The 27,665-nt window shown below is 40.5% G+C and overlaps 1 protein-coding gene across 3 annotated transcripts in view; it reads right to left on the minus strand.

The window, feature by feature from the left end:
- The window catches only part of cntn5 (contactin 5), an 87,512-nt gene that overhangs the window by 10,011 nt on the left and 49,836 nt on the right, over window positions 1-27,665 (minus strand). For 2 of the 3 annotated variants that reach the window (XM_070970013.1, XM_070970014.1), the window contains exons 7-16: window positions 25,574-25,777; window positions 20,209-20,311; window positions 15,331-15,512; window positions 12,415-12,551; window positions 12,120-12,249; window positions 9,765-9,909; window positions 5,663-5,790; window positions 5,080-5,267; window positions 3,174-3,294; window positions 1,495-1,653 (exon numbers count right to left, since the gene is read on the minus strand). In XM_070970013.1, the coding sequence (XP_070826114.1) occupies window positions 1,495-1,653; window positions 3,174-3,294; window positions 5,080-5,267; window positions 5,663-5,790; window positions 9,765-9,909; window positions 12,120-12,249; window positions 12,415-12,551; window positions 15,331-15,512; window positions 20,209-20,311; window positions 25,574-25,777 (1,497 nt within the window). The remainder of the gene's footprint in view (window positions 1-1,494; window positions 1,654-3,173; window positions 3,295-5,079; window positions 5,268-5,662; window positions 5,791-9,764; window positions 9,910-12,119; window positions 12,250-12,414; window positions 12,552-15,330; window positions 15,513-20,208; window positions 20,312-25,573; window positions 25,778-27,665) is intronic. The other variant, XM_070970015.1, reaches the window with a different exon arrangement.

The raw sequence follows: 27,665 nt of genomic DNA on the forward strand, positions 1-27,665 counted from the left end.
AGATAATTCCTACAATGTTCACAGTTGTGTGTAAAAGCTGTGAGTTGACACTTTCACCTCGCAGCCATTGTCTCATTCCAAATCCGGTGTGCTGGAGCAGAGAGCCAAAAAACAAACAAAAAGCAAACAAATAAAGAAACATTGTCGTAGTTCTTATGGACCGCACAGTAACACGCCGTCCCTCCTGAGTCGCTGTGACTTGGCATATTTTTACACCAGGTGGTGACAATACACAGTTTATAAAACCTGGTATATGATGTTGTTTTGATGCCTGAACAGCAGCTTACGAGCAGCTTTAGAGCACATTGAAAGTACAACTCATTTCTTAGAGGGAAGCTGATTTCAATCAATTTTCACAGTATCTACAGTGCTATGTAATTATAAATCACATCCTGAGATGGAAAAAAATGTCAAGTTTTATGAACGTATTTTGAACTGAATTACAAGCAGGTAACAGAACTAATCCAGTTTCTTCAGGGCTGCCTTAATCAAACTACGTCAATATTGATCCTGCATCAACAAACAAACATTGACTGAAAGCATATCCGTGTCACAAATGAACCAGAGGTCTCTCTGTGCTAACGAAGGCTACGTTCAGTGCGGCGGCGGTGCTTACACTCTTATCATCCAAAGCAGCTCACGATGAGACCACTCTGTCAAGCAAGCTGCTCTTCAAACACGAGCTGATAACTGTGTTTGCATGGAGGGGGAGCTAAAAGCCCAATCCCCTTTATGTTAATCTGAACAAGTTCAACACCGACAATACATCATAGAGTCCTAATTGTGCTTTATCGAATTAAATGTGGTTGAACAGACATGATGTGAGAGGAGTGTCTACAAAGCATGATTTATACATCTGTGGGGATGAATCATTATCACACCTTAAACTCTTCTATTATTATCACATGGCATATTAAGATGGATCACACACAATGCTCAGCAAGCTTTCATCCTCTAATGCTAAGTGATAGTAATTGATGGTTTTTCTGTCAAGGTACAGAAAAAAAGAGGTTAACTCATTTTTAAGCAGCGAAAGTGCATTTACACTAAACGAACATGGATAAGTGTTAGAATTCCAGCCCCAGAGGTTAATTTCCCACTCTGCACTGATATGACACTGAATAAAATTCAAAGCGACGACATTTGATACGGTCTCAAATTACTTTCACTAAATTCTTTTGAACAACAGCCAAGTTCAGATAATAAAGTGACAGCCGGAGTGCGTTTCAACTCCCTCTGAGGAGAGAGTCTCGGTCAGAGGTCGGGCCAGGGCGACAGTGTAAGACACGTGATCCATTTCTTTCTGGATGAGATTTCAAAGGTTGATTGTGCTCGTATATAAAAGTCAGCATGTCTCTTGAAACCAGTAACCTTGCTCTAGTTGGGCTGATTCACCATCTCCGCGCATGACTTTGGGCAGGATTAAGGCCTTAGTATACAGCCCCACATTAACCTCACAGAGCTAGATGCTGCAATTTGTTCCTTATTGATTACCTGTTTTGACAGTTTGCCAGCCTAATGAAAATGGGCTGCGGGCCTGTAAATTATAGGCGCTGATAGGGCTGTGGTTGTCCAGGCCACGAGTCCAAGACAAGGTGGCTGTGGTATCTGTTATCTCCTCCACTATCACCACCCCGGGGGGTCCAGGAGGACCTAGTGGGAAGACATTTAGGAGACAGGGATGAAATCACCAGTGTGAACAACTGAAAACCACCAATGCTTGAGAAATGTCAAGACAACGGGGAAGAACAAAAACAATCTCTGTTGCTTTTCGTGTCAGCTCTGAGCTGGTCCATATGCCTTCATCATGCATTGTTATTATCAGATACACTAATGGATGCATCCATGCAACACGGATGTGCAGCTGTGTGCATATGGTGACAATATCAATTCCATGTTGTAATCTTGCACAAACAAACAACAGACAAGAACACGACATACTAAACTGAACCGGGATTTGGGCTGACACTAATCCGCTGCCAAGGATTTCATGCTGATTAAGGGATATTGAAGCTTTCTTTTTGGGGTTTCTGAGGCAGTTTGCCAGTTCTGCTGAGCATGACTGTGTGGTAGACCTTCCTGTGTTTTAATACAGCTGAACATATGTTTACCTCAGTCTTCAGAAGTAAATGTAATCTGCAAGGGCAGCAAACGTCTAAGGACTCAAGGGGAAACAGCTGTAAATGAAAAGCTGGCAGCTGCTACGCTCAATGAAAACCAATGTACTGTGTCCCCAAAAAGTGCCCATTAGAAGGTTGCACGTAAAGGTGTATTTGCATTTCAGGACATTAAGATGCATTCTGTGTCACTACAGGAACAGCACCTTCTTTTTAAGGTGCTCAACACCATGGCACGAATCCTCCCCTGTGTTTGAGCTTAATGTTAAATGACAGTCACTAAATACATCAAACACTATGCTGGAGATGATATGGCTAAAGTTAATGTCCCATCATATTGATATGGATATTTCTGAGATAAAGGTATATCAAATGATTCGGAAAAATAACTAAAATCTAGGAAATCTAAAATGTACAACAAAGACTTTAACATTCAATTTTTTAATCACAATTTAGTTCATTCACTCACTGAATAAAACATCATTTTTATAACACAACCATTATCATCAGCCCTGCTACGCGCAACAATTAAGCAAAACAAACTCAATTCACTTTTGGTTGGGTGACTGGCTGAAAATTTATTGAGGTATGAGAAGTCACAGCCTTAAAACTTTTCCTTCAGAAGCCCCTCAAAAAGCGACCAGAAGCTGCGGATAAAAACTGTTCCATCAGATTATCAGCAACGATCAGAAGAAGCTGCAGAGTCTGATCACTCCACTTTAACAGCACATATTAAACGTGTTCATGCAGACAAACAGTCTGTCCAGCCGTATTCGCAGTGACTATAAAAAAATAGCCAAGGTGGTCAAAAGGGGGTAATAATGTGGAAAAAGTCATAATTCTCTGCACCAGGAGCATATTTCTTAGATTTCACTGCTTTAAAACCTTAAAAAAAAAAAAGGTGACTGTCACACTCGTCACTTCCACTGAACTAAACTTTCCAAAAAATAACTTTGCATGGGAACAACACTCGGGTTTTCTGTTTCAGGGTAGCGGTTCAGTTCAAGTGTACCAGACGGCACAGCGTACTGACGCGCTGACAGATAACAAGCTCACCTCGAACAAGAAGCTCAGCCTCTGCGAACACAGTGTCAGCACTGGTCTGGGCCCGGCACCCATACTTCCCAGCATGCTTCAACAGGATGCTCCTAATCATCAGATCCACTGTGGAGGACTGCTGCAATTGGGAAAGAAAAAGAATAAAAAAGTTCGGCATCAGCGAGGCTAAATGTGCTCGACACAAAAAAGTGTGATTCCTTTACATCTTGTAGCGGCTCATGTGGCTTGAGAAATTCCTGTTTAATTCAGGTGCTTGCTTGCTGCTACATTCTTCAGCTTCCCGTATTTTCTCTCTGCTGAAATGAGAAATGCCTGAGGCAAGACTGGGAATAATTCAAGGTCTACAGGCAGCTGTTTAGCACGAAACCTGATTAAAATTACAAACCATGCATCAGCCAGGAATCTGTTGTGCCTGTAAAAGAGTGTCACTGCAAATACTTTCTCTCCAGAGTGCAGGTAGTAGCAGAGGACACATCAGGGCAGATGTGATTTTAACATCCACTGCTGCTAAAGGAATAGTGACATAAACAGGACTCCCTACTCTCAAGCAAATTTGTTTTCAACTCCATTTTATGGCTAAGACACTAATGATTTCTTTTAATATTATGGAGAAGGGGAAATGTGAGATGTTGCTTTGTAAAAAACATAAAGCAAAATAAATCTTGCTGAGCCAAAAACAAGCCCTTTTTTAGTGTCCAAGATAGCACTAAAAGTTTGCTTCTGGTGTTTTAAAATGATGCTCTCAAAAAGGTGATAAATCAAGAAGGGTAAACAGACCGTGTCGCTGCTGTTTAACACGTACAGCACAGCAGTGATTTAAGTGACATTTAGCATAATAATGTTATCCTACAGTTCCTTCTCCAGTGGTTCCTGTGTTGGATTCTCCCCATGTGAACCAATTACTGTGGTGTAGCTCCAGCATATATCCAATACAGAATGTGCAATTTTGATATAATGCACTGAACATGATGCCACAATACACCCAATATAGTTCACCTTGGAAAATAACTTACAAGTGAGAGAAAATTCATACAGAGAGAAAAAAGGTTAAAAGGTGAAGGTGAAATGGCAATGTTAACAATACCACCTCGAAGTCGAAGGGAGGCAAAGGTTAAACACCCCTTTGTGCATATTCTCATTTCACAGGGAGAATTTATACGACATCTTCCTCAGAGGGTCCTTGACCTCATATCTGCTGACCTACTCTAGATGACTGAAGTCAAAAAGACAAATGAAGAGAAATACCTGTACAATGAGGCTCTTACAGTTCAGGAGGGACCTGACTCAACAGATCAGAAAGATGATGGTGTTAATTTTTACCATATTAAAGTTTCATTTTTAGGATCATCTTCCATCTCTTTCTATTTCTCATTCAAAATCACTGCTCACTTTGTTTCAACCCTTATTACCTTTCAAAGCAAGTATGAATCAGTGTCCATTTGTGTTTCCATTTTCACAGAAAGATGCAATTTCACAGGTGCAATTCAAAGCAATAGACTCGACTTTGATGTACGTGATTATATGATTCACTGGTCTTTGATGATGCGCGAGCTTGTCTGACTTTTAGTGTAATTGATTCTTTTTGCAGATATAACAAGTGTTTGGTGCAACGAGGAGTGCACTTAAAATCATTAAAAAAAAAGTGCAAATGGAAACAACAAAATCATTTTTACTTTAATAAGTTGATCCACGAGATCAACACATTTGGGAAATAAGTCAATTAAATGAAAAAAGAAAGAAAGAACAACAAAAGAGCCATTTGTTGGCACACAGACAGACAGACAGACAGACAGACAGACAGACAGACAGACAGACAGACAGACAGACAGACAGGACGACTCATAAACACATAGGATCATAATCAACATGATACTTTCGCTCTTAGTCTTACTTTTGCTCTTACTCGTGCTCTTACTGTTTGGATGTATTCAAAGTGGCCGCCGTCCTGCTGAAAGTTGATCGGTTTCTGGTTGAAGAACCACTGGAACGCCACATCCAGCGACGTGTCGTGCGTCGCCTTGCAGCTCAGCACCACGCTCTCCCCCACAGTCACCTCCACTCTGCTCGGGCTGAGCTCCACACGCATGGCGTCTGGAAGCACAAAGCTGCTACACTGTCACCTCAGGCTAACCCAAAGCTAGCGCCAAGCAGCTGCATTTGACTGCGACATCAGTGGCAGAGCAATCATGAGAAGCCGGCCCTCGCTTTGGCAAAAACACTCACCTTTGCGTGATAAATAATTCTGCTTGGCTCTGATCTGGACTGTGCACAGTGCTTCTATGAGATGGGAGCCTTTACGCTGTTAAAGTGTGTCCTTGTAATATGATTCTTGAATGTGAGAGCCCTTGGTTCACGGTTGAGCAAGCACAATAAATTTCCTGGCACCCGAGCAAAGGTGGGGGGAAAAAATGACATTGGGGACTGTTTACTGGTGGCCGACTTGTGCTAATTTGGCAGAAAATAAAGGCCCCGAGGGCATCACTTACCTTTTACCCACAGCATGGCAGTCATCTCTGCTGAGCCCAACTGATTCTCTGCCCGGCACACGTAGCTCCCCTCATCCGCTCGGCTGGAGTTAACAATCCTGAGACTGTTGTTCCGTAACAACATAATCCTGAGAGAAAGAACACAAAAATCGATATCGGTATGAGAAACAAATTCACGTACAAACAGTAGCACTACAAGTTCAGGCATGAGGTTACATGTTTGCGGCTGTGTTGGGTTACAAGAATAGCAATATTCACCAGGGATGAGGATAGAAAAGTTAAAACGAACTGCTCGGATATTCTTGAAATAATCATTCACTAGAGATTCCAGCGGAGAATATAAAGTAAAATTGTGTTTGCAGCGAGCACGTTATTATCACTGAACTGAAGGACAAGAAGCGTCTTGACGGTGCGTTGTTTGTGGAACAAAAGAGCTCAGAGGAGTCAAGAGCAGTGTTTGTATTTGTTGTGTAACCTTCAACAAGGGAACATGAAAATAAAGCCTATTCACTTAAGATCAATCAACAATTTAAATGTGTTAATGAATGTGATTTGGAGATAGCGTTAAGCGGGCCTATCTTTAACAACATAGATGCTGTTAAAGACACAGACTGAGGTAACGGGGACAGATTTTCACTGAAAGTATTGATGAAACACAGTATTCCTGTGACTTTCAATTTGCGTACAATGATGCATGTGAGAGAACACAATTGGAGTAATTAGAGTACATAAAAAAAAAATCCTTCAAGGAAATTTTCTGAATAAAACCTGTGGCGAACACAACGCGAAATAAAACAGATATTTCCATAAATGTGAAGAAATGTTCATCGTGAATTCCACCTGACAAACCCTAATTGCTCCTTTTAATGAATCTAAAGCTAAAGCTGTCGGACCAGGATGCGCACATCGCCGAGCTGTCCTCCTGGGAAACACCAGTGTAATCGAGAGAAAAAAAAACACCACGCTGCATTTGTAAGTTGCCCCTTATCCCGCTGAAGGACACCAGCAATATGGTATTAACATTTCACTCTGACTTGTAAATAACAGCTTGGAAATTAAGTGCTTGACATCGGATAATACAGGATGTAACGCGGGAAGCAGGTGTGTGAGCAGATTGCTTCAGAGCAGGAATCATGTGAAAGTACAGTCACGTGAATGATGCTGAGCCACTGCCCACTGCAAACCCCTTCAACTCAAAATCTAAACTTCAAATCACATTTGATTTCGGCACAACCTACAGAGGTTCAATCAGTCTCATCCCAAATCAAGCAGTTGAAATGATCGACTGTGAGGCGTTTTTGTCTTTTGATTTAATTCATACTGTTTGTCATTTATATTTTCAACACGAGCTCGATCATCGTGGCCAAGGTGATTGAAACTGGCAAAGTGAAGGCGTAACAAAATCTTGCTACACATAGACAATTCAGAGGCAATCTGCAGCCAGGAGACATTTTTCAAATTAGGGAGGAAATTCACATCCGACAAGGACACTGAGGCAGAAAGGACAAGATAGGGACTGCTGGGTATACAGAGTATGCAAATCAGTGCAACCTCAGGAAATTTAAAGGAAACACTGAAGATCACAAACCATTTTAGCATCTGAAAACATGTATTTCTAATGTGAGGCGAGGTTTCTGAGGTGAAGTCAAACAGACAGAATCCTCAATATTTACATATGAATTCAGCAACATATGAGACGTTATTAATCATTTCACAATTTTCATGGAAAAATTCCAAAATCATGCACTGCCTCTTAAACAAAGAGTCTGTGGATTTCAATTGAGTCTGCCACATACTTTCAAACTAATGGGATTAATACTTTGTGTTTAAGAGACAAAAGCCCAGAACATTAGCGGAAATCCATGTTAATTACAAACCTTCATTAAGTCAGCACAGCTGTCAATGCAAGATAAACGTGAAGCTGGTTCGATTCCTCTCCTGTCCTCCTAAGAATAGAGCGTCTTTCCATCCATTACTGTTCTATAGGTAATAGCAGAAATCCTTTCAGGAGTCACCCTGGCCGAGACCTGAAACGCATGGCTCCTCTTGTTCGTTTCCACTTTTTCAGATAGAAATCGCCTTTTTGCAAGGTTGATCTCGGGCTGAGCAGCGACACCCTAAACACACTCCACACTTAAGCACTGTTAAACTGCAAAAAACATCTTATGTTGGTGTCAAACTCTCACTGAACTCATTCTTCTTCTCACTGAACGTAGAAATTCTGAGATTATGCAGAAAATGAGCTACATACATGTATTATTCCAGCACTTAATAATGAATGATAAATTACGCCGAGGGCAGAGATTAACTAACTGCTTTGCCAATATTTTTGTGAACAATTATCCGCTCTCTCAAGACTCCACTTTATCCAAAGATAAAAACACGATCAAGACGTTGAGCAGGCATGAATCTCGCCTTGCTGGACGCCAACAACAGTGAAAAATAGATTTGAGGGGTTTGACAAATACCTCAAAAGCTTTATCAGATCCAGACAAGCCGGTGTCATTAATCACCATTTAGGGCCAACACACTCACTAAGTTCTCTCCATCCATCAGCTCTACTGATGACAGCTCTTTTATAGATAATAGACAGTCAAAATTACCTCTGAGGACCATTTTTCTTTGAATGGAAAATGAAACACTTTGCGGATTAGCAACAATGTCTGCAATTACCATGTTAAACTAATTCTACTACTGTTTCCATCCACCTGTTCGAGGCGCACAGATTTGTCGCTGCCTGTTTGAAGGAGCGACACACTGAGGATCTGATTATCAGCCGGCTGCTGTTGCTGCGGGGCTGTCGAACAGACTGCTGAATCTCGGCTGATAAATAAAGGTCCCGTTCTCTCAGTCAAAACTTGGGATGCTCAGCAGTGACTTATAATTTCAGCGGCGTCGCTCAGTTTGATTGATGGACCCTCGCCCTGCTCAGCCCCCTCTAGGTACAACAGAGAGATGTTTCTCATAAAAGATGATGCATCAAACTGCATGTGAATTCCAAATGCAATTGTGCAGTCTAAATTGTCAGCATCCCTGAGAGGGAGGTGGGGTTTCGATGGGTCTCCAGAGCTTTGCCAGTACCTAAGGTGTTTTATTTTAGTAGTGACACTTAATTTCAGTTACAGTAATGAAACTGTGATGTGTTGCAACAAGACATGTATAAAATTCCTCAAGGGCCTGAGCCAGAATGATAGCGCCTGCATTTATTCCATGAAACTATGATGAAAAACAATATAAAGATATTGAGGGAGACAAACTTTTCATGACTTCATGCATATTTTTACAGAGCAATTAGCTTTCTTTTATAATATTCTCTTCTCTAAATTGTGCACAGGAAGAAAATGTGTTACTATTTATAAAACCGAGCTCCAGTAAATCTACCACTGTCTGCAAAGAAAATGTACCATCTATCCTCACTGGTAACAGAAAAAACTAATTCTTCCTAAAAGTCGAAAATATTTTATGGGTTTCATTCGAAACACCTTCCGACATGTTGCTGTTTCGGATGCACAGTAAAGAGCTCAAGGCACATCATTACTTCACGGATATTTCGAGGCACGTAATGCTTTTGTCTGAGTTTTACACATTTCTTTTATTTTTCAATACCACAAATTGTACCTGTACACAGGCCTGGATGTTATGATGATGTACTGTGCGATTCTAAACATTTGTCAAATGGCATAAATGTGCTGTGCCATTTCTCCTGAGGTATCTATCCATCTCTTCACTATCTCTGCTTATATTAGGCCATTGCAGGCAGTGTTGCAAATCAATGGCCAGGAAAGCTTTATGGCAACGATCTAATGAAGTCATATTCACTGGTTTGGCCCAACATGGACATTTTCCATGTGAATATTCTAAATATAAATGTTTCATCAAATCTAAAAACATACAGTGTGTCTGTGCTGTTATTAACATGATGTTGTGAGAGAGTGTGCTTCAGGCTGGGTCTGTATATAGGCAACACTTGCTGGATCCCTATTAGTCTTCGGGCTCTTACAAGCTGTAAGCATGCAGTGTAAATGGGGACTTTTATGTACTACCATTGTAAGAGATATCCAGTTAAAGCTACTTCATGATGTTTGGAGTTGAGTTGCTGTACCTTTTATTTGGCTGTATCCGCCTGTCCCCTGTCTTCCATGTTATCCGTGGTTTGGGTGATGCTCTGGGTTTGCATTCTAGTGAAACATCTTTTCCAAGTGTGGCAATGACGCGTACGGGATTGTGGACAAAGACAGGTGCCGACGCTGTTAGAGAGAAACAAAACAATTAGTGTGGCATCTTTTTGCCAACACAACCTGACTCGCCTATTTCTGCAGGAGTTTGTTTTGGAGTTTTCTGCCCCCTAGTGGTAAAACAAACTTTCTTCTGTGCGTTTGCTAAAACTTAGCAGGGCTGTAAACGTAAAATAGCCGTTACATCACTTCAGCTGCTGCATTTTATAGTAATTATTTCAAAAATACAAGAGGATTTAGACACTTTGATTTAGACACATGCTAATTTGTTGCTAAGTAATGACTAGATTTTCCACATGAGGTAGTACAATGCATGCTTTTATACATGCATAGGCGTTAATGTGTTTTTACATTCTGTATAATGTAGCATACTTAGTCTTAATTCTGTGCTAAATCATTATCCACTACAATTATATGCACTGTGTTGAGCAGCCTAATTACTAAATAACTGTCATCGTGTTAATGATGACATGGTTGGATGAGTTGCACTTTCACAAAAATTATTTTTTAACCCACATTTAACCTGGCCGCTTGAGTGAATAATAAACACATAATGTCAACATTTCGAACAATTATGGCTCGCTCAAGAGTATGAATTAAGCATTAATGGTCTAAATAAGGCTTCAGGCCTCAAGCTGATGTGGTGCTGGTATGCAGCAGTGCTCCACATCAAGGCCATCCACAGGCTGCGAGGCTTTGTCAACTGTGATTATTCAAATCCTGAATGACGCTTTATAGGTGACATTATACACAATGACAATTCAATCCCATCTGTAGCTACAGGCTGACCCCTCTCCCTGTAACACTTGTGTCTTTGAGAATGAGTAGTTGCCTGAGTGGCAGAGGTCCCCCAAGACACGAAAAGCAGCAGAAAACAGAGCAGTTGCTGTGTGTATTTGTTTTAATCAAAATAAGAGCAGGCCTGCAGCTGGTGGCAGCCCAGTACCCTTATTGCTTCACCGCCACTCTCCCAGAAGAGCTAGATCTGGGACAAGATCACAGGCACGAGGGCGGCTGCTGCCCCCGTGTAGCCTCCAGTGATCGCTCATCTGCAGGCTGTTATTAGCCATGTAATCTGTCCTGATAGTGTTTGTTAGTGTTACTGCTTGTGGACATCTCCGTAGAGCACAGGTCACTGGGAAGAGATGCCTGGGGGGTATAGTTATGAAAGCATTCATCACCAGCTTCCAAATATCATCGTTGTGACTCTAAGGAGGGCAAAAGCACCTCCTCTGAGCCATCTCCGCTCAGACAAAGCTTATTAAAACTGAGAACTTCTAACCCTTGCACAAAACACTGGGAATTTGAATCAACTTAGAGATCTTCCACAAAAAAAACAAAAAAAAACTTTGTCCATTTGCTGTAAGGTTTTCAAAATGCCACAGATTCCACTTCAAAAAAGGGCATGCCACAGAGACAGTAAATCAAGCTGTCCCTGGGGGGGAAACATGAAAGGGGAATGGGTGTCACCAGATGCGTCCCGCTATGGAAGATGACAAGGAGAAAATAGTGCATCAACACAGAACACTGGACAGCCATTCACTATGTCTGCTATGTTTTTAGCCTGAAGCCTGAAGTCTGAACAGCACAGCTTCCTCTGCTTTCACTGTCCGTACATTTCCAAGTACATGTGATGCATGTGCTGCTATGCACAAACTCAAATCCAAAAAATATTGTACAGTGAAGGTTTATTTTTGGGGGATTGTGGCTGCACTTTGATGACAAACAAGGAGATAAGACCCTAATGGAGTCATTAAGCACCATCAAAGAAACCACTGATATTTCTCCTCCAGTGTTTGCGCCCATTACTATAAATCTATACCCACAAGTCATTGCTCTTCATTCTCCTCAGAATAACACAGAAGTGTTCCACACTCTCCTCAACGTGATGCGTGCAGACACCTCATTGAATGTAACCGTAAGGGTCCTTCTTTTATTCATGTCGTCCACCGCCTCAGTTAAATCAGGGACCATTGATTGGCAATCAGCACGTGTCACAGTTCAGCGTTCCCCACTTGCATTTCAATCTCCCTTACCTATCATCTGGTATCTTATTCAGATGCCAATACTCGGTCTCTTGGAAGGAAGGAATGAAGGAAGGAAGGAATGAGGCAGGAAGGAATAAGCTTCTCTGAGAGGAGAAGCTGCCTCATAAAATTTATATTTTTTTCTCTAATGCTGCATTTTATGAAATTTAAATGACAAACCAAACGTGTAACTACCTAAAATCTTGAGCTCAGCATTCGAGTAGATGGCTCCATATTTATTTTCTGCAACACACTGGTACATTCCCGAGTCCGCCTGCTGCACTTTGTGAATCGTCACTTCTCCATTCACTATTTCAACTCGACCCTGAAAGAGGAAAGAAATGCAAAGGAAGATCATATCAGAATATAGATATAGCATACATGATAATGCTGCACACAGTACAGTGGACGTGTAGTTTCCCAGAAATAATTCAGATGTTTCGTGGTACAATCAACAAAAGCAGAGGGTACCGTGCAGTAAGGTTGGTACCTGGGATGTCAAGGGCAAACCATTACGAAGCCAGCGATAGGTGGGCCGGGGTCTCCCCATGGCCTTGCAGTCCCACTGGAGCTTCTCTCCACTATCCATCTGAGTATCATTAATCATTCTAACCCACTGAGGGAGGGCTTGAGGATAGGAGAAAAAAAAGATTTTAGAATAAGTAATAATATCCTTGAAACACACACATGGCACACGTATGGTCGTCTGTGCTTACGGAAGAAGAAACCAGCATGCATGAGTATACTGTCAACACACACCGTGTGAGGTCGTGTTTCAGACGGGGGTGCTGTAATGTACTAATGTTGTGCAATCTTAACGCTAGAGTCACAAAAGTAGGACATAATAGAATGAATTCTTGAATAGAAGTTGCCTATGTGTTATTTATTTTTAATTGAACTGAAATGTAATTTGTTACTTTTTTAATGCTGCTCACTTCACACAGAAATCCTGAAACACACGCTGACTTTCATTAGTCCTGACACAACGTGACCAGTAATAAGACGCTTCTCTCTGATCCTCTGTTGTGCTCTTTAACCCTGAAGAACTGAAAATACACAGCTATTCTAATGAGGGTCTGACTACAGGCGGGCATCAAAGAAAGGAGGGAAAAGGTTTAAAATGATGCACAGTGCAAAACATTCACAGCTTGCTTTGGTAACTGGGATTGGCTACATACGTACAGAGATAAACCCTGTACAGCAGCTCGTCTCGAGACCGGCATGCATCACGAACCAGAAAAACACTCACTGAAAGGAGCAACCCAGTCAAAATGTTTGATTAAATTATTAATATTTGTTATTTCTGAATATTAGCAGAAAATGCAGCAGAGATTTCCACTGACGCGGCTCAGAGTTGGATTGTTGTCAGAAAGAGGAAAGCCATCCTCTCCTCTGCAACATCATGCTGATGTTCTTTCTTCTCCTTCCACCATGTGGCTGGCCTGTGGCATCGGCAAACCAAGCAACCGCCTTTCGTCTTTAGCCATGAGGCCATTCTTGTTTCTTTTTGCGGTTTCTACTTGCAGGTGTTTCCAAGGCAGCATCCTCAGTTCCTGTCCAGCTTTACATGCTGCACATCTCTGTCACAGCTCCAGATCTGAGCGCTGTATAGGCTGTATGTGTGCATGTGTGTATGTTTCTTTTCATCTTGTATTCTCTTTCCATCTACCGGGTCTTCTGCTGTATGTGGCGAGCATTTTTTTTCAAGAACTTACAATTTACAAGGAGCTTTTCCTGGGGCTGGATCATACTGCCAGCCTTGCATAGGGGAAGCAATGTTAATCAGTGAGTTAGTCAATAGCCCAAGCTTTACCTCCCTTTTATCTTTATCTCCTTTATTTGCTCCAATATTAGGCTCAGATGTTCTGTTACGCTGAGATGAGACCTCCATAAATGCACATTGTTACATCAATACATTTGCAAATATAAATGCTTACTGTAATACTGAGCATTTAATTAAAAAAGTATGTATAAAATATTAAAATAACACATGAAACCTGCAATTAATAAGCCATTTTTGTAGACTAAATTTCTTGGGACACATTGAATAGTTATAGATAAGAACAGATTAGTACAAATCAGTAAATGTGTAAAGCTTTAAATGCAGAGCTCAGAAAGAACACTGGCTTTGCCTTATCTTTGCTTTTAATTATAAAATTACAATCCTTTTATCCAGATTAGTTTATAGTGCGACACACCTAGCCAGACCCAAACGATGCACTTTGCATAGCGGTGTATTTCTTGCACAGAAAGGAGGAAAACCGGCCGTGTCACTGCTTCTCCTACAGCAACATGCCAAGCACGTCCTTCTCTATTCTTTGCATATGGCACCTTCAGTGGAATTCCTTTTTTTTGTGTGGTTTGATTGAATGATTATGGTCAGGGAGGTCTTCTTCACAATGAAAGTTCAAACTACCAGCTGACCTGTGTAAATTACATTTAGCGTGAGGCTGCTACAAATTAGGCTCCCCATTCTCCTTGTGATGCCAACAGAATGGAGGTTGCCAAGAAGTACAGAGCCTTGGAAATGTATCCTACCAAGGCTGGGGCGGTCCATTATCTTGGTCCTGTGCACATGGCACAGACAGAGAGGAATTGGGGGGGGGCATGCATCCTTATACATAAGGTTATGATCATGGGTAAAGGTTGTAATTCAGCTCACTTACTGAAATCTGCTATGTACATGCAACACTCAGTGGATTTAGCTGATGATTTTAGTGACAAGCTTTGATCTAATAAATAGTTGCAGCGTACACCTTCATTAGATTTATGCTGAAAACAGTGCTGATATTGATCAGTCAAGAAGCTTTGGTCCTAATTATTGGTATTCCAATTAATTGATCATTCTGTGATGAATGAGTTGTCTTAGTAAAAGAAACGATTCCAATCTGCAAACTGAAACTTGTGTTTAAGCAGTGACAAAAATAATTACAAATAAGAAATCAGTGTACTGATGAAGTGACGGATGTAACTGAAGTATAACAACTCATCATATTGTGACAAGTCTTTGAAAAAGACAAAGAACAGCAACAACAGTCTATTAAAACATCTGAGCAGAGAAACAGTTTAGAACAGTTAAGGCTGAAACAAAATACACCTGACAGTTTAAAAAAAAAATCTTGTTTAAGCTTAAAGAAACGGCTCATTCGCTGAGGAGATGAACACTTGTTCTTGGACTGTCTGTGATGGATGTATAATTAGTGCTTGGACCGCTCAGCAAACTGACAGCGAACAGGACTGGTCCTCAGCCTGGAGTCGGAGAATACGCTCAAGCAGCGAAGATTACATCAACGAAATAGCTTATGAAAAAAGCTCATATAAGCTTAAGTGTTCTTGCATAATATTGGATCGCTATAAAGTAAATGACTAACACATGAACAGAGAAGGAGTGCATGCTCAGACTCACTGTAGACCTGGAGGTGCCCCTTGAAAGCAGTGCCTCCTCTTGGATTCTCGGCTTTGCACTCATAGGTTCCCGAGTCCTCCAGCTGAATGTTGGGAATTTCCAGCACAGCCTGGGACTTGCGAAGCCTTGCTTTTTTGGGGATGTTCCCGTTTATCTTCCTCCATGTGATTGTTGGCACTGGACTGTGAGGAGAGAGGAGTGGGATTATATACTCATCAGTACAGTGTAAAAGAGGCCGAGCAGTGTTTGCACACAGTGTCGGGTGTAAGCTGCAATGATGCAAATCACTGCTGATACCAGGCAAGTTTTTTGCTTTCATTAAAAAAAGAAACTTACCATTAAAGAAGACAAATGTACATATACATCCAGCTGTAATCTGTAATAATGCAAAGGCTATTTTCATGTACCTTCACCTTGATAAAATAGAATTTTGATTCTGTCTTATGTTGCATGTGTGAACAGTTCAATTTATTCTTTAATCAAGCTGCACATGTTTGGACAGTTAGTCAAAAAAACAATGTGAAGGCATCACTGTGAGCTTTTGGAAACTGTTTTCACATTCTTTTATTTGTTTGCCTGTGACCTACAGATCCCAGAAGTCCTTCATTTGGAATTGATTACAGACACGTCATAATGAGTATTTAATGTTGGTTCTGCTCTACGTGGGAATCACTGACCTTTTGACCACTTGTAATATATTTACTACCAAATGACCCACACATCAGACCCCTGGTTTCAGAGGGACAGCGACAATATTCAAATCAGGCCATTACAACAGCCAGACAGATTTGTATGATTAGTGTTTGAGCAATGTCATCTATCCCTGTTTATTCATGGATTGCCCTATAGATCCTTATGACAGATGACTTGCACATGCAGAGACAGAATGCCTTACTATGTGCTCTGTATCAGCAGTGCTCCTGTATGACAACTAGATTTGACAGGTGTCTGAAAGATGGAAATGTGAAACCATGCAAACGTCCAGTGAACCCATCAATCATTTAGCCAAGATGGAAATGTTACATCCCTGAGTTTTTTTATCTGCTCTAAATTCACAAGGACATTGAAGTGCTCTTGGCTGCAATGGACTCAAATTAGGATTCAGAGCATGTTTTGTATTAAACAAAGGATTTTTTTTCCCAAAGTGTTTTTTTTTTTTTTTTTTTGAGCAGGAGTTTTGTGTCACATATACTTTTGGTTTAAACTTTTACTTTGTAATTCTGAATAGCTGACTCATTACCTTACAGCATGCATTTAGGTTTCCTCGCATCACTGAAGGTGTGAAGTTCTGTCGCTAAAAATGAATGTCTTGAGAGTCTGAAAAATATTGATTTAGCAGTATCTTTGCTCTGCATGTAAAATGTGGAAAAGCATATTAGTTTCATAATATAACACTGTATATGATGATGTACGATGACACATTCATATTCACTTGTTACTCCCCTGCTGTGATCTTTTAATTAGTCATGCATTAATCCTGTCAAATAATGTGGAAAATCACTGGTACTGCCTGTACTGCAGATATCTCCTCATCTGCAGTACAGGCAGCTATGCATTTTAACATTATGACGAATGAACAACAGTATGGCTACTATGAGCAAAATCTGGGTCCTGAGGTTAAATCAAATATCTGTGGTCTAATGCGAGTCCATTTGCTTGTACTTGGCACTCTTATTTTACTGCTCCTGTGGGGTGCAGGAACAACATAAACAAATGCTTTCAGCGGGCACAGAAACTGAATCGGTACTCATAAATATACTTGCAGCATGCGCTTATGAAGACCTTCCGTATATGTTATTGATGGAGAAATTTACAAGAGCCCTTTGCTCCAACTGAACTCTGGACAAGGCAGAAAACAGAGCAAATCTATAGAGACCTTGAGGAGCTGGAACATGAGGGTGAATCTTCCTGGGTCCGTGGCAGGATTTCTCTTTGCAGGCTGAATAATGAGCACCAGGCCTGCACATGTTCACAGGACTGGGGGTGGCCAGGAGGGAATACACTCACTCAGTTTAGAAACGAGAAACTCTGCCTGTCAGTGTCTTCTGTATGAAACTGTTGGCATTAACTCCTCAACTCTGACGCTCGGGTCCTGTCCGTTTTATCAAAGTGTACAAACTGAGTGTTTCATACCCTGACACCGTGAATGTTTTACACACTGGAGTTTATGTAGGGTGCTACAGTTTTCAATTTAAGATTGTGCCCATAGGCAACCTCTGTAGATTATATCTTAATTAGCATTCCACACAATTTCTGTGCCCTCATCTGGACTGGTTCCATAATAAAGGTTGAAAATTAAATCTAATACCAAAATAAAGGGGAGAATTGGTTTTCCTCAGACAGTTAAGATCTAGATATTATCCCACCATTTAGCTAATTTCTAAGTTCTCAATTCCTTGGTCCCTCTAGGAACTACGTTTTAGGGAGAATCGACCTGCAGCACGAAGCCACATTTTACCCGCATGATCCGAGCAAAACCGAATGTCTTTCAAAAACATTAATCATAGCAGCAAGAGGATGAAACACATCGTCATTAAGAGGCACTCTTCATTGCTGCTGACAATGTGGTCCTTGTGCACCTGTATGAGGAAAGTAACTACAAGGGTTTCAAGAGTTTGATTCCCTCCGGGGTCACTGAAACTAAAAGTATATCCTCTACTCTAAGGCAATTTGGATGAAAGCATCCACCACATATGTCACATATTATATTTTAAGTGGAAATGAGTGGGAGATTGTGTAACCCATCGAGGGTATAAGGCTATTTGAACTACAGTGAACTTCATACTCCAATATGCCTTGAAATGAACGCCGCTAACAGCACTGCACTTTGCCGGGCTTCTCATAAATCAGACTGAAAAACCAGAGTTTTACATTGAATTTATGTAGTTTGACAATCTATACTTATTATATCATCAACATCTACTCATATAAAAAAAAACGTTATATTCAAGAACATCATGTATTCACTTGACGAGTCTATTTTCAGTGTACTGTGCACTGTTAAACATCCAGTAAAGGCGAAATGTTTGTGTGACAGAAGCAGTTCTGAATCGTCTTTGCTGCAGATTTCAACCCAGAAAACACTGACTGCAGGCTAGAAACCACACAAAGCAGCAAAGCAGTGGTGGAGCTGAGGACCATGAACAGGGCCATTTTTTATCACTATATTTGGTTTGCAACTCCGGCTGCTTACGAATGAGCTATTTTTCTACTGACATCTATTGACAGCTGTCATGTAATCCAGGAAAATGCCTGTCGAGCCGTGTTAGGCCGACGTAATTTGTTTGAATACAAGTCCTGTTGCTGATGTGATAAGCCTATTAGCGCTCACAGTAAAATGCTAATGAGGCCCCTTTCCAGCCAAAGTTAGACGTGGTTTTATTCATCTATTCGATGTATATGAAGTAACAGCAGAAGCACAGTGATGCTCCACAGTGGTAAACAGTGCTTATCACAGGCTTTGTGCTGTCACAGATATACAGACTTTATTAGAATAATGTTAAAGGTGACTGGGATGTAAAACTCCTAAAAGCTCGGTGGACTATTTTTATTGTTCTCTCCCTCATTTTCATTGTCTCACTGTTCTCTTTGCCCTTGACTGTGGCCTACAAAGTACTGTCACTGGTAAATATCACAACAGACAATCACATCAAGGAGCTTTGGCATTCTCACACAAAGAGCTTTCCTGTCCCGTCTTAGCTAGTGGTGCCATCATAAATATTGATCAACAGGAGAACAAAACCCATTTTAACTTCATTTTCAGTGCTATATAAAGACTGGCATTTCTTAATAGGGTGCATTGATAAATCATTCATCTCTACGTAAAAGGGTAAGTCACCGGGATCACTGTTTGACTGAAAGCCATCAAGCACAAATTACTTCATTGAGGGAAGCTCAGGGCGAGGGTGCAAGCTGTTTGGCTGCTCCACCAGCATCCAACAACTCCTGCTTTACTTGACAGGAAAAAACCGGGGGGGTGACATTGCAATGCAGGTTCTATATATTTAGGAAATGACTTCCCATAATGTGGATAATTGAAATCAAGGTAAACAATCATGAGGTCCTTAGTCATCTGCAGATTAGAGTCTGTTTGCACTTAAGACAGGAGTCAGCAATGAATAATTCATGCTGAATAATTACAAACAAAATGAAGTAGGGGTGATGAAAATTACTTTGTACGATGAAAATGATTTCTAATACCACGTCAACCTCGAACAGATTCAAAATGTTTGGCTTAATTGTGTATCTGAATATTCAAATGTTACAAATAAAGGTTTCTTTTTGAAATCACGATTATTTTGTTAGAAAACTCAATTTAAAAGATATTTGAATTTAAAAAGGCAAGGGTTTTGTAAACCATGAAGCCAGCAAGGCTAACTTTAGTAACAGGGTAAGTGGTTTGGGTTTTAGTCTCTGTGGACAAAAGTGTGTTTTCCCTCCTGGCAGACAACTATTACCAATTTCATTTTTTTCAGAGACATAACCTTGGCTTTCCACATTCATAACAGACCCTGAAAGCGCCCAGGAAACACAGATACATTAGGGCTCTCAATTATGAGAACACATGGGTCCCTGGGGCTGAATTCCCTATTCAGTCTTCCCCCCATGCACTAACATGCCATCTAACAGCTGAGCTACGATGCTGCACTTCTCTACACTCACTTAACATTGTGCCTGAAGACAAGATATGCCTGGTTCCCATTCAGGTAATGGAATAATGTAATTTAAAGAAGAGTGAAAAACAAAAGGAGTATTATCTAAAGGATCTCTCAGGAACAGAGCAGTGATAGCCTGTAGTTTATTGTTCCAGGTGATTAATATGATACTGCTGTAATAAAAAACTTCCTATATTTGTGCAATATGTCCTTGTTTACTTACTTCCCCAGAGCAAAGCACTCTAGCCTGACAGTGACTCCTTTGGCAGCCAGAACAGATGTCGGGAAATGCACTTCAATTTTGGGCTCATATTCACCCATGACACCTGGAAAAGGTTAAGAAAGAGAAATGGCAAACATTAGTACCAAGCGGATTGAACCAGCTACTTACCCGCCCATTTCCCCCCATTCCCCTCATCTTTACCAGCAGTGTGCTACAAAGAGACTGAGAAAAAAGTGTTTTAAAGATAATAAGGATGTTCAGTTCTTACTGCTCTGGTTTATGTATGTAAGTAACAACTGAAGAAAAAACACAAAGCAGCAAATCAAAGCTTCTTGATGTATAGACACCTCAAAATACACATGGTGCTGTGCACAGGTGTGGGTCTGCGCATTATGCATGCCATCTGGCATGCATTTCAACTACGCACCTTTAATTTATACACTGTTTATTGATAGGGGTGGTGATGCTGGTTTAGATCAGAGAGCAACTGAATAATTCAATTTTATTTCATCATATTTTAGATGAACATGTCGGAAAAAAAGTGTAATCAGGATCAGTCAGAAAATGCTGTCCTGTGAGCCAAATTCCACAAAGGAAGCATACTGCCATCACCACAAAGCCCGCTGTGTAAGAAATGGTAGAATAGCTCACAAGTAGTGCGTTATCCTTAAGAACTAGTAATCTGCTCGACAACTCTACAAACATATTGTGAAAGACACAAGCGATGTCAGTCTTGCTAAGTGCCACTATGACTAACACCTCCAATCTAAGTCAAAGCCAGAGGACTCTTTTTTTTTGTTTATTCATCAGCATGTAAGGCGGCCATTTATATCCATGTGCAGGAACGATACATCAGCTGGCAATGAGCACATTTGGAGTAACAAAGGAAAACACCTTCATCTAGGATCTAATTATTATCATCTTCCTTATTAAATGGGAGTTTGTGATATGAATATAACATGAGCGTTTACCCTTTACAGATGAATATTAACAGAATGGTGGCGTGTTGCACCACTGACGGACACACTGCTAACCTTCCCAGGCACCTTCCTGAATTCACAGCAAAACACACCAGAGGACGTGCAGTGCTGCCGCATGTGCACTGTAACGCACAGGATCAGTAAGACAAATGACCGACATGACATTTGAGAAACCATAATTACACCTCCTACGTGTACCTGACACTTTTTATGTGGTAAAATGAATGCCGCAAAGGAGGAGTGGGGTTACTGAATTGTGGCCCACTATGAATGGAAAAGTAGTTTTATGATATTTGTTCCAAAGAACTTTTCAATTTCAATCTCATTCTCAACATTTATGGCTCCAAAGCAGCCCTTCACATATAATGAATTTGCAATATTTCACAGCATCATGCCACAGTATATTCAATATGATATCCAGTCTCAGTGGCTAGACTTGATAGCATTGAAATAAATAATGTCTAGACTTTCTATTACCTCATTTGTAGTTTGGATTTATATTTTATGTTCCGGTTTCATTTATTAAACACATGAAAATTATAGATTTCTGTTGTGCTTTTTTCTTCTGAGGACCAATTTCAAAGCTGCCTGTCCTGAAATTTACTGGGACACCGAGCTTACAGCCTTGAATGGATTGTACTGGCTCTCTGGTGGAGTGATAGATGCATTTTAAGACAAATCTCAGAAGCACAGATGCAGGAAAACCTTTAAAAGTCTGATAAGAAAATAGAAAATGGAACAATCAATACATAACTTCAAAAACACAAATTCATAAAACTGCTTTCAAATATGTTAAAACATTATGAAATACTCCTATAGATTTAAATCCAAATTTGACATTTCCTTTTTTTCCTATTTTTCCTTTTTATTTGTGAAATGTTTAACAGTAAAAAGGTAATAATTTCCCAACAATTTCCTCTTGCTTTCTTCATCTGCATACACTTGACAGCTGGACTGGACTCCTAATTGTAATTGGATTGTCACACCCCCACTGTGGGACTCAGTGAGGAAGTCGCCCTAGAGGCACTGATCCTTCATCCATACTGCATTAGCAAGGCATCCATGTTTTATACAAAGACCGTGATTAATATTGCACAAAATGTTGCCATAAACTAGACGATCTCTGGCAATGTCACTTTAATTATTTATTAAACAAAAATTTGTTCTTGGGGTTAAGGCTGCAATTTCACATGCAGGCAATGAAAGTGTGACGCCGCTACGTTCAATACAAAAATACTTCTAATCACTCCAGACTAGTGCTGTCAAAAATATTGCGTTATTAACGCGTTCACGCAAATCAATTTTAACAGCGTTTTTGTATCGCGAGATTAACGCTCTTTGTGACCTAGTGAACTTGTAGTTTTTTATACGCTGTGGCCACTGCTAGTAACGTAAGAAAAACTACAGGATCCGATTGTAAACCGGAAACAAAACAATAGGCACGCCCCACGCACGTGTCTGGTCTTGCCTGCTCGCTAGCTGTAAAAGAGTAGGCTACCGGTTTGTGTGGATGTCAAGCGCGGTACGTCGAAATGGATGCAAACAAGAGTCTGAATGGAAAGTTTAGTTTCAACACACGGCGAATGCAAATATCTGCCGCCTCCTTGTCAAAACCAGGCAACAATGGATGCTGTTATGTTCAAAGGAAACTTAAGAAAGGAAAGTTTCAGCCATGGTTTAACTGCACTAAAGCCTGAGTTCTAGTTTACAATGATGTGCACTTTGTAACTTTATCTTGTATCACCCTGTTTTGATCCTTTAGAAAGGGTTGTTGAAGGGGCTTTTTTGTAACCATGTATTTATTTTTTGTCATCTGTTTATTGACAGTGTTAAATTGTGTGAGATTTGATTCATTCAAATGTGAATGACTGCTCAAAGTGAGAATGTTAGTGTGAAATATAAAACTACATGTTGTTGTCTTTAGTTAAAAAACATTTGCACAAAGCGAGATTTTCCACTTTTCCATGTTGATAAGAGTATTAAAATGATAATTAATGGAACATTTAGAATAGATAAAAATGTGCGATTAATTGTGAGTTAACTATAACATTCATGATTAAATATTTTAATCGATTGACAGCACTACTCCAGACACTAGTGTTCTTTACCATAAGAGTTGTGTGTTAATTGAATGTAAGTAATTACCTGTAAGTCAGAGCTCTTCATAGCAGAGAGGGTACACTCAGGTTAATGAACATTGAGTTGTTTTGACTATTGCACTATGATGGTTAGTGAAAAAAATCATGTCGACAGCCAATAAGGCATTCGGCCTGAGGTCCTCAATAACAATTTGCAGTGTAACACACGACATGAGCATATGGAGACACATACAAATATTATGTTTCACAGGTATTACTGTCAGTGTGGGGAGAGAAAATGTCTTATGACAATAATAACACCAGCAGCACTGCAGTCCAACGGGAAGCTTTACTCCTCATCTGTAAGTAAAAACAACTGACGACAGCATCCACGTGAGGTGGAGACATGTTTTAAATGACCTGTCAATCACTTTGAATGACAGAATGATAGCAGTTTATCACTGACAATTTCCATCAAATTAAGGCTGTAATCAATGATTGTCAATAGAGCTTATGTAAAAGTGAGCCCCTGCTTTTACATAACTGTCTCTAAACTATCACCACATAATTATAACTATCAGCTATAAATAAAACCTCCCTGAGGTTTGTGTTCCTTTAATCAAAAGAATGATCTGACTGACAAACAACGGCTAAGGACGGATAGATGGTGGTGTGAACTACAAAACCGCATAACAGACTGTGAAATATCAGATTTGTTTGTAATTTACAGAAATTTGACGTGCACAGTAACATTATGCACTTGCTTCTATTCAAACTAAACAGATCAATCAGAAAGGAGTGTGTTTCTGAGATGAACTGTAAGTCTGTTTAAAAAACAGAGCATTAGCCCAGAGTTCAGTGCTTAGCCCAGCTTTGCTCAAGGTGGATTGCGAATTGACGATCAATGGCTTCCAGCAGGGTATAATGGAGCCCAGATGCTTGTTTTGATTAAGAGACTCACGGTTGGACCTGACAGTGGTGAGCCACACACAGATCCAGCTTGAACTGTCTACTGCGTAATAATCACTCACTTTTACTGAGGCACAGATTGCAGCATCTGATTGGTCAGATTCCAATGACTGAGGGGTGCCCACGGCATGGGAACATTCGGATGTCTGCTGTGAGGTGTGCCAATGCAATTTTCGGCATTTCAGACCCAAATTCACAATATAGAAGGCAGCAGATCATCATGAGATTCACAGAGCAAGAGATGCCAAGACATTCTTTGGCATAATGGACCTACAGCTGTAGAGATTTGATTTGGCCATGCTGCCTCGTGTTGCAGGTGACGGTGCTGTCCGTCAGCCAGCATGCAGCGCAGCCGCACATCACGACACGGATGCTGAAAAGTTCATTCAACACTCAGCATATTAAGATAGCAGGCTGACCACATGCCCTTCTCGCTGTATTTTGCATCTTGATTAATGAGAGCGCAAACCAATTCAGCATGGTTATGTGCTTCATATTATGCATGTCTCTGGGGGCCGTTCCATACAAGGTTATGCAAATACAGAGCAGGACTCTCGCTGGAAGCGATGTAATCCTTAAGAGGTAAACTCGTGTTGCAGCATTTGGAGCAGCCCTGGTTCTGAGGCACAGAGGCCCTTTCGCAGCTTCACCGGGGATGTAATCTCAGTGGCTCTTTGAAACCTTGACAATGACAGGCACCTGAGTGAAGTGACGGACGTCTCTGTGTGTAATCAGATGTAAAAAGCCTGTAGGTGAAATCCACACCTGAATCCAACAAACAGCTCCGCCGCATGGCTCCTGAGAGGCTAGTATAAAACAGCAAAATCCCATCCACAGCAAGGGCCGTTGATTCAGTTAATTTTATGCTGGAAAATGATTTCCCTGATGGCCAGTTTCACCAAAGCACATTGTGAGTGAAGAAGGCTCCCCACATTAATGTTAAAGCATTGCTCACTATTTATTTACGGTGTGTATGGAACTCATAATGCTTCCACTAACACGAGTGCTCAGCGGAAAGCAGAGACCGCCTAACTTTTATTAACCTATCTGATCTCAGTTTTCTTCTCCGAACACATTATAATATCATGAAATACTCTGGCAGAATATAAAATATGCTTTTAGATTTCCGTCTGTGCTGAACAAGTTCAGAAGGAGGAAGCACAAATCAAAACATTTTTACACTTTCAAATGAACAGAGAGGGGTCTCTGCAACACTTTCTGTGAGGTTTATCCAGTGAAATCCATTAGATTTGTCTGTCTGGGCCATTCATACATTCATTCTGTCAGGCATTCATACAAATCAGCACCATTCATGTATATTAAAACTGAGAGCCTCACCGTCGGTTTTCAGCGTTAGAGGTGTTGGAGGGCTCAGAACCCGCGCGTTCGTCACCGTGTTCTTCACCAGACAGATGTAGCTTCCTACGTCAGAGGGCTGCACCTTTGAGATGTACAGGTTTCCCGTGTCCTGGGAGATGAAGCGCCGACTGTCCTCAGCAACAAATGAGGGGAACTCGTTAAACACCCAGCTGTAGACGACCTCTGTGAAAGCAAGACAACACATATATTAGTAAAACACAGCACCTATTTTGACTTAACGTTTGTAACAGTCCTCTACGCACCCTGCCAAAATCCTCTTATGCTATCAATAAAAGCCTCGATTTTCACATTTCATGCTAGAATACTAGCATTTGGTATAAACACGCACAATAGCGTATGAAGTGAGCTACCATTAGAATACTGTTTCAAAGCATGTCAAACAACAAACACAGAAAACTATTAACCAGTGGTAATTTAGCGCAACATTGCTAATATTAATCACTGCTCAATGCCTGTGACAATAACAATTTAAAGAAGTAATGAGGGTGGGATTTGGGCAGCAACAAAGGACCAGCTTGCTCATCAGCTTTAAGTTAGTTTATACAAAGTGCAGAAAAAAAACACTGAGGCCCTTAAAGATGAAAAAAATGGCAATGAAACAGGACCTTAATGAGCCGGCTATTTGCAGCACAGTTATTTTAATTAATTGGTGATGCTGTCAGAAAGGTAAAACTGGTGCATGATAACTGAAATTCAGGGTGGACTGTTTCCAGTGAGCTCGGCTGTGTGTGTGTTTGTGTGTATGCATATGTTCATGTGTGTCTCGCTAATAATCTTTGAAAGATTATGAAGCTATTTGCATTTAGGTTGAATCTTTTATATTTTATTCATGAATAACAGCGTGTGATAGTGTAGGATATAAAGCCCCGATCCCTGGCAGACTTGGCAGCTTATGTGTTTAGTATTCTTTACAGTGCATGCTGATATACAAATTAAATTGTTTAAAAAGAAAGATTACGCAGTTTCTTAGAGCAGAATATGTCAGTTTGCATTGGGAAAAAAAGTAAAAGGGAGGCACAAATAATTGGCCTGAATAAGTGACCTGAGTGGGAGTAAGTGGGTAATAAACTGCATGTATGTATGAATGTATGGATGGATGCAGACTGTTGTGTCTATTGTGTATACTTCTACACAGCAACATCCATCATTATATTGGAAAAAAGATGACTTGTGAACTCTGGGGCAAATTAATCTATTAATTGTTGTCTTTTCTGGACAAAAAAAAAAAAGACGGCTATATATTCTTCATACTATCGATGAAATCTTGGAAATAATGAGAAACTGCTGTTTCAAAGATGTTCAGACCTGAAAGATCTGAACTTAATTCAACACCCACAGTTAGTGGCTGCAATAAAAGTGCAGAAAACTGAGTGAAATGCAGCACTCTTTTCAAATATCGCATGTCAGCGGATTAGTTTAAACATGCAGCATCATTTGCTTAATCTACTGAGAGGACGACTTGACAGGAAGCAGGAATGAGGCACATGGATGTAATCCAGACAGCTACAACAACAGCTGACTGACTGGACTCTATAAAACAGAAAATGAACTTCATAATCAACATGTATTGCTGACTGAACTAATACAGCATAAATGACGATAACTTCTGCAACAAAGGATTAGCATTATCAAAGACACCTCAACAGGCTTTTTCAAACCTCATACTTCATGAAAGGTAAAACACCATTTATCAGAGACACATGAAAACTCATCACAAGCTGTCAGAGCCACAAAATGGAAAATAATAAACTTCTCACATCTCAGTGATTCCACGTTATTTTCAGTCGTGAGGCCTATCCAATTCAAGTGGCGTTTTAATGTCTCTGAATCACACCACAACCAATTTAAGCCAAACATTGTTTAACACTCCCTACGCAATCTGAATTTCAATGGTGACACGCTCTGACACACCAAGGCATTCATCACACCAGCAAATGTTATGGCTGTGGCGCTGTTTTAAATTATCTTAAAGGCTGGAGATCATTTTTCATTTCATGCCAGCGATGTTGAAGAAATAAATTATAATCTAACCTGTACTGTGTGTTTGAGC

The sequence above is a fragment of the Chaetodon trifascialis genome, chromosome 9 (genome assembly GCF_039877785.1).
Source record: "Chaetodon trifascialis isolate fChaTrf1 chromosome 9, fChaTrf1.hap1, whole genome shotgun sequence".
In the NCBI taxonomy this organism is placed as follows: Eukaryota; Metazoa; Chordata; class Actinopteri; order Chaetodontiformes; family Chaetodontidae; genus Chaetodon; species Chaetodon trifascialis.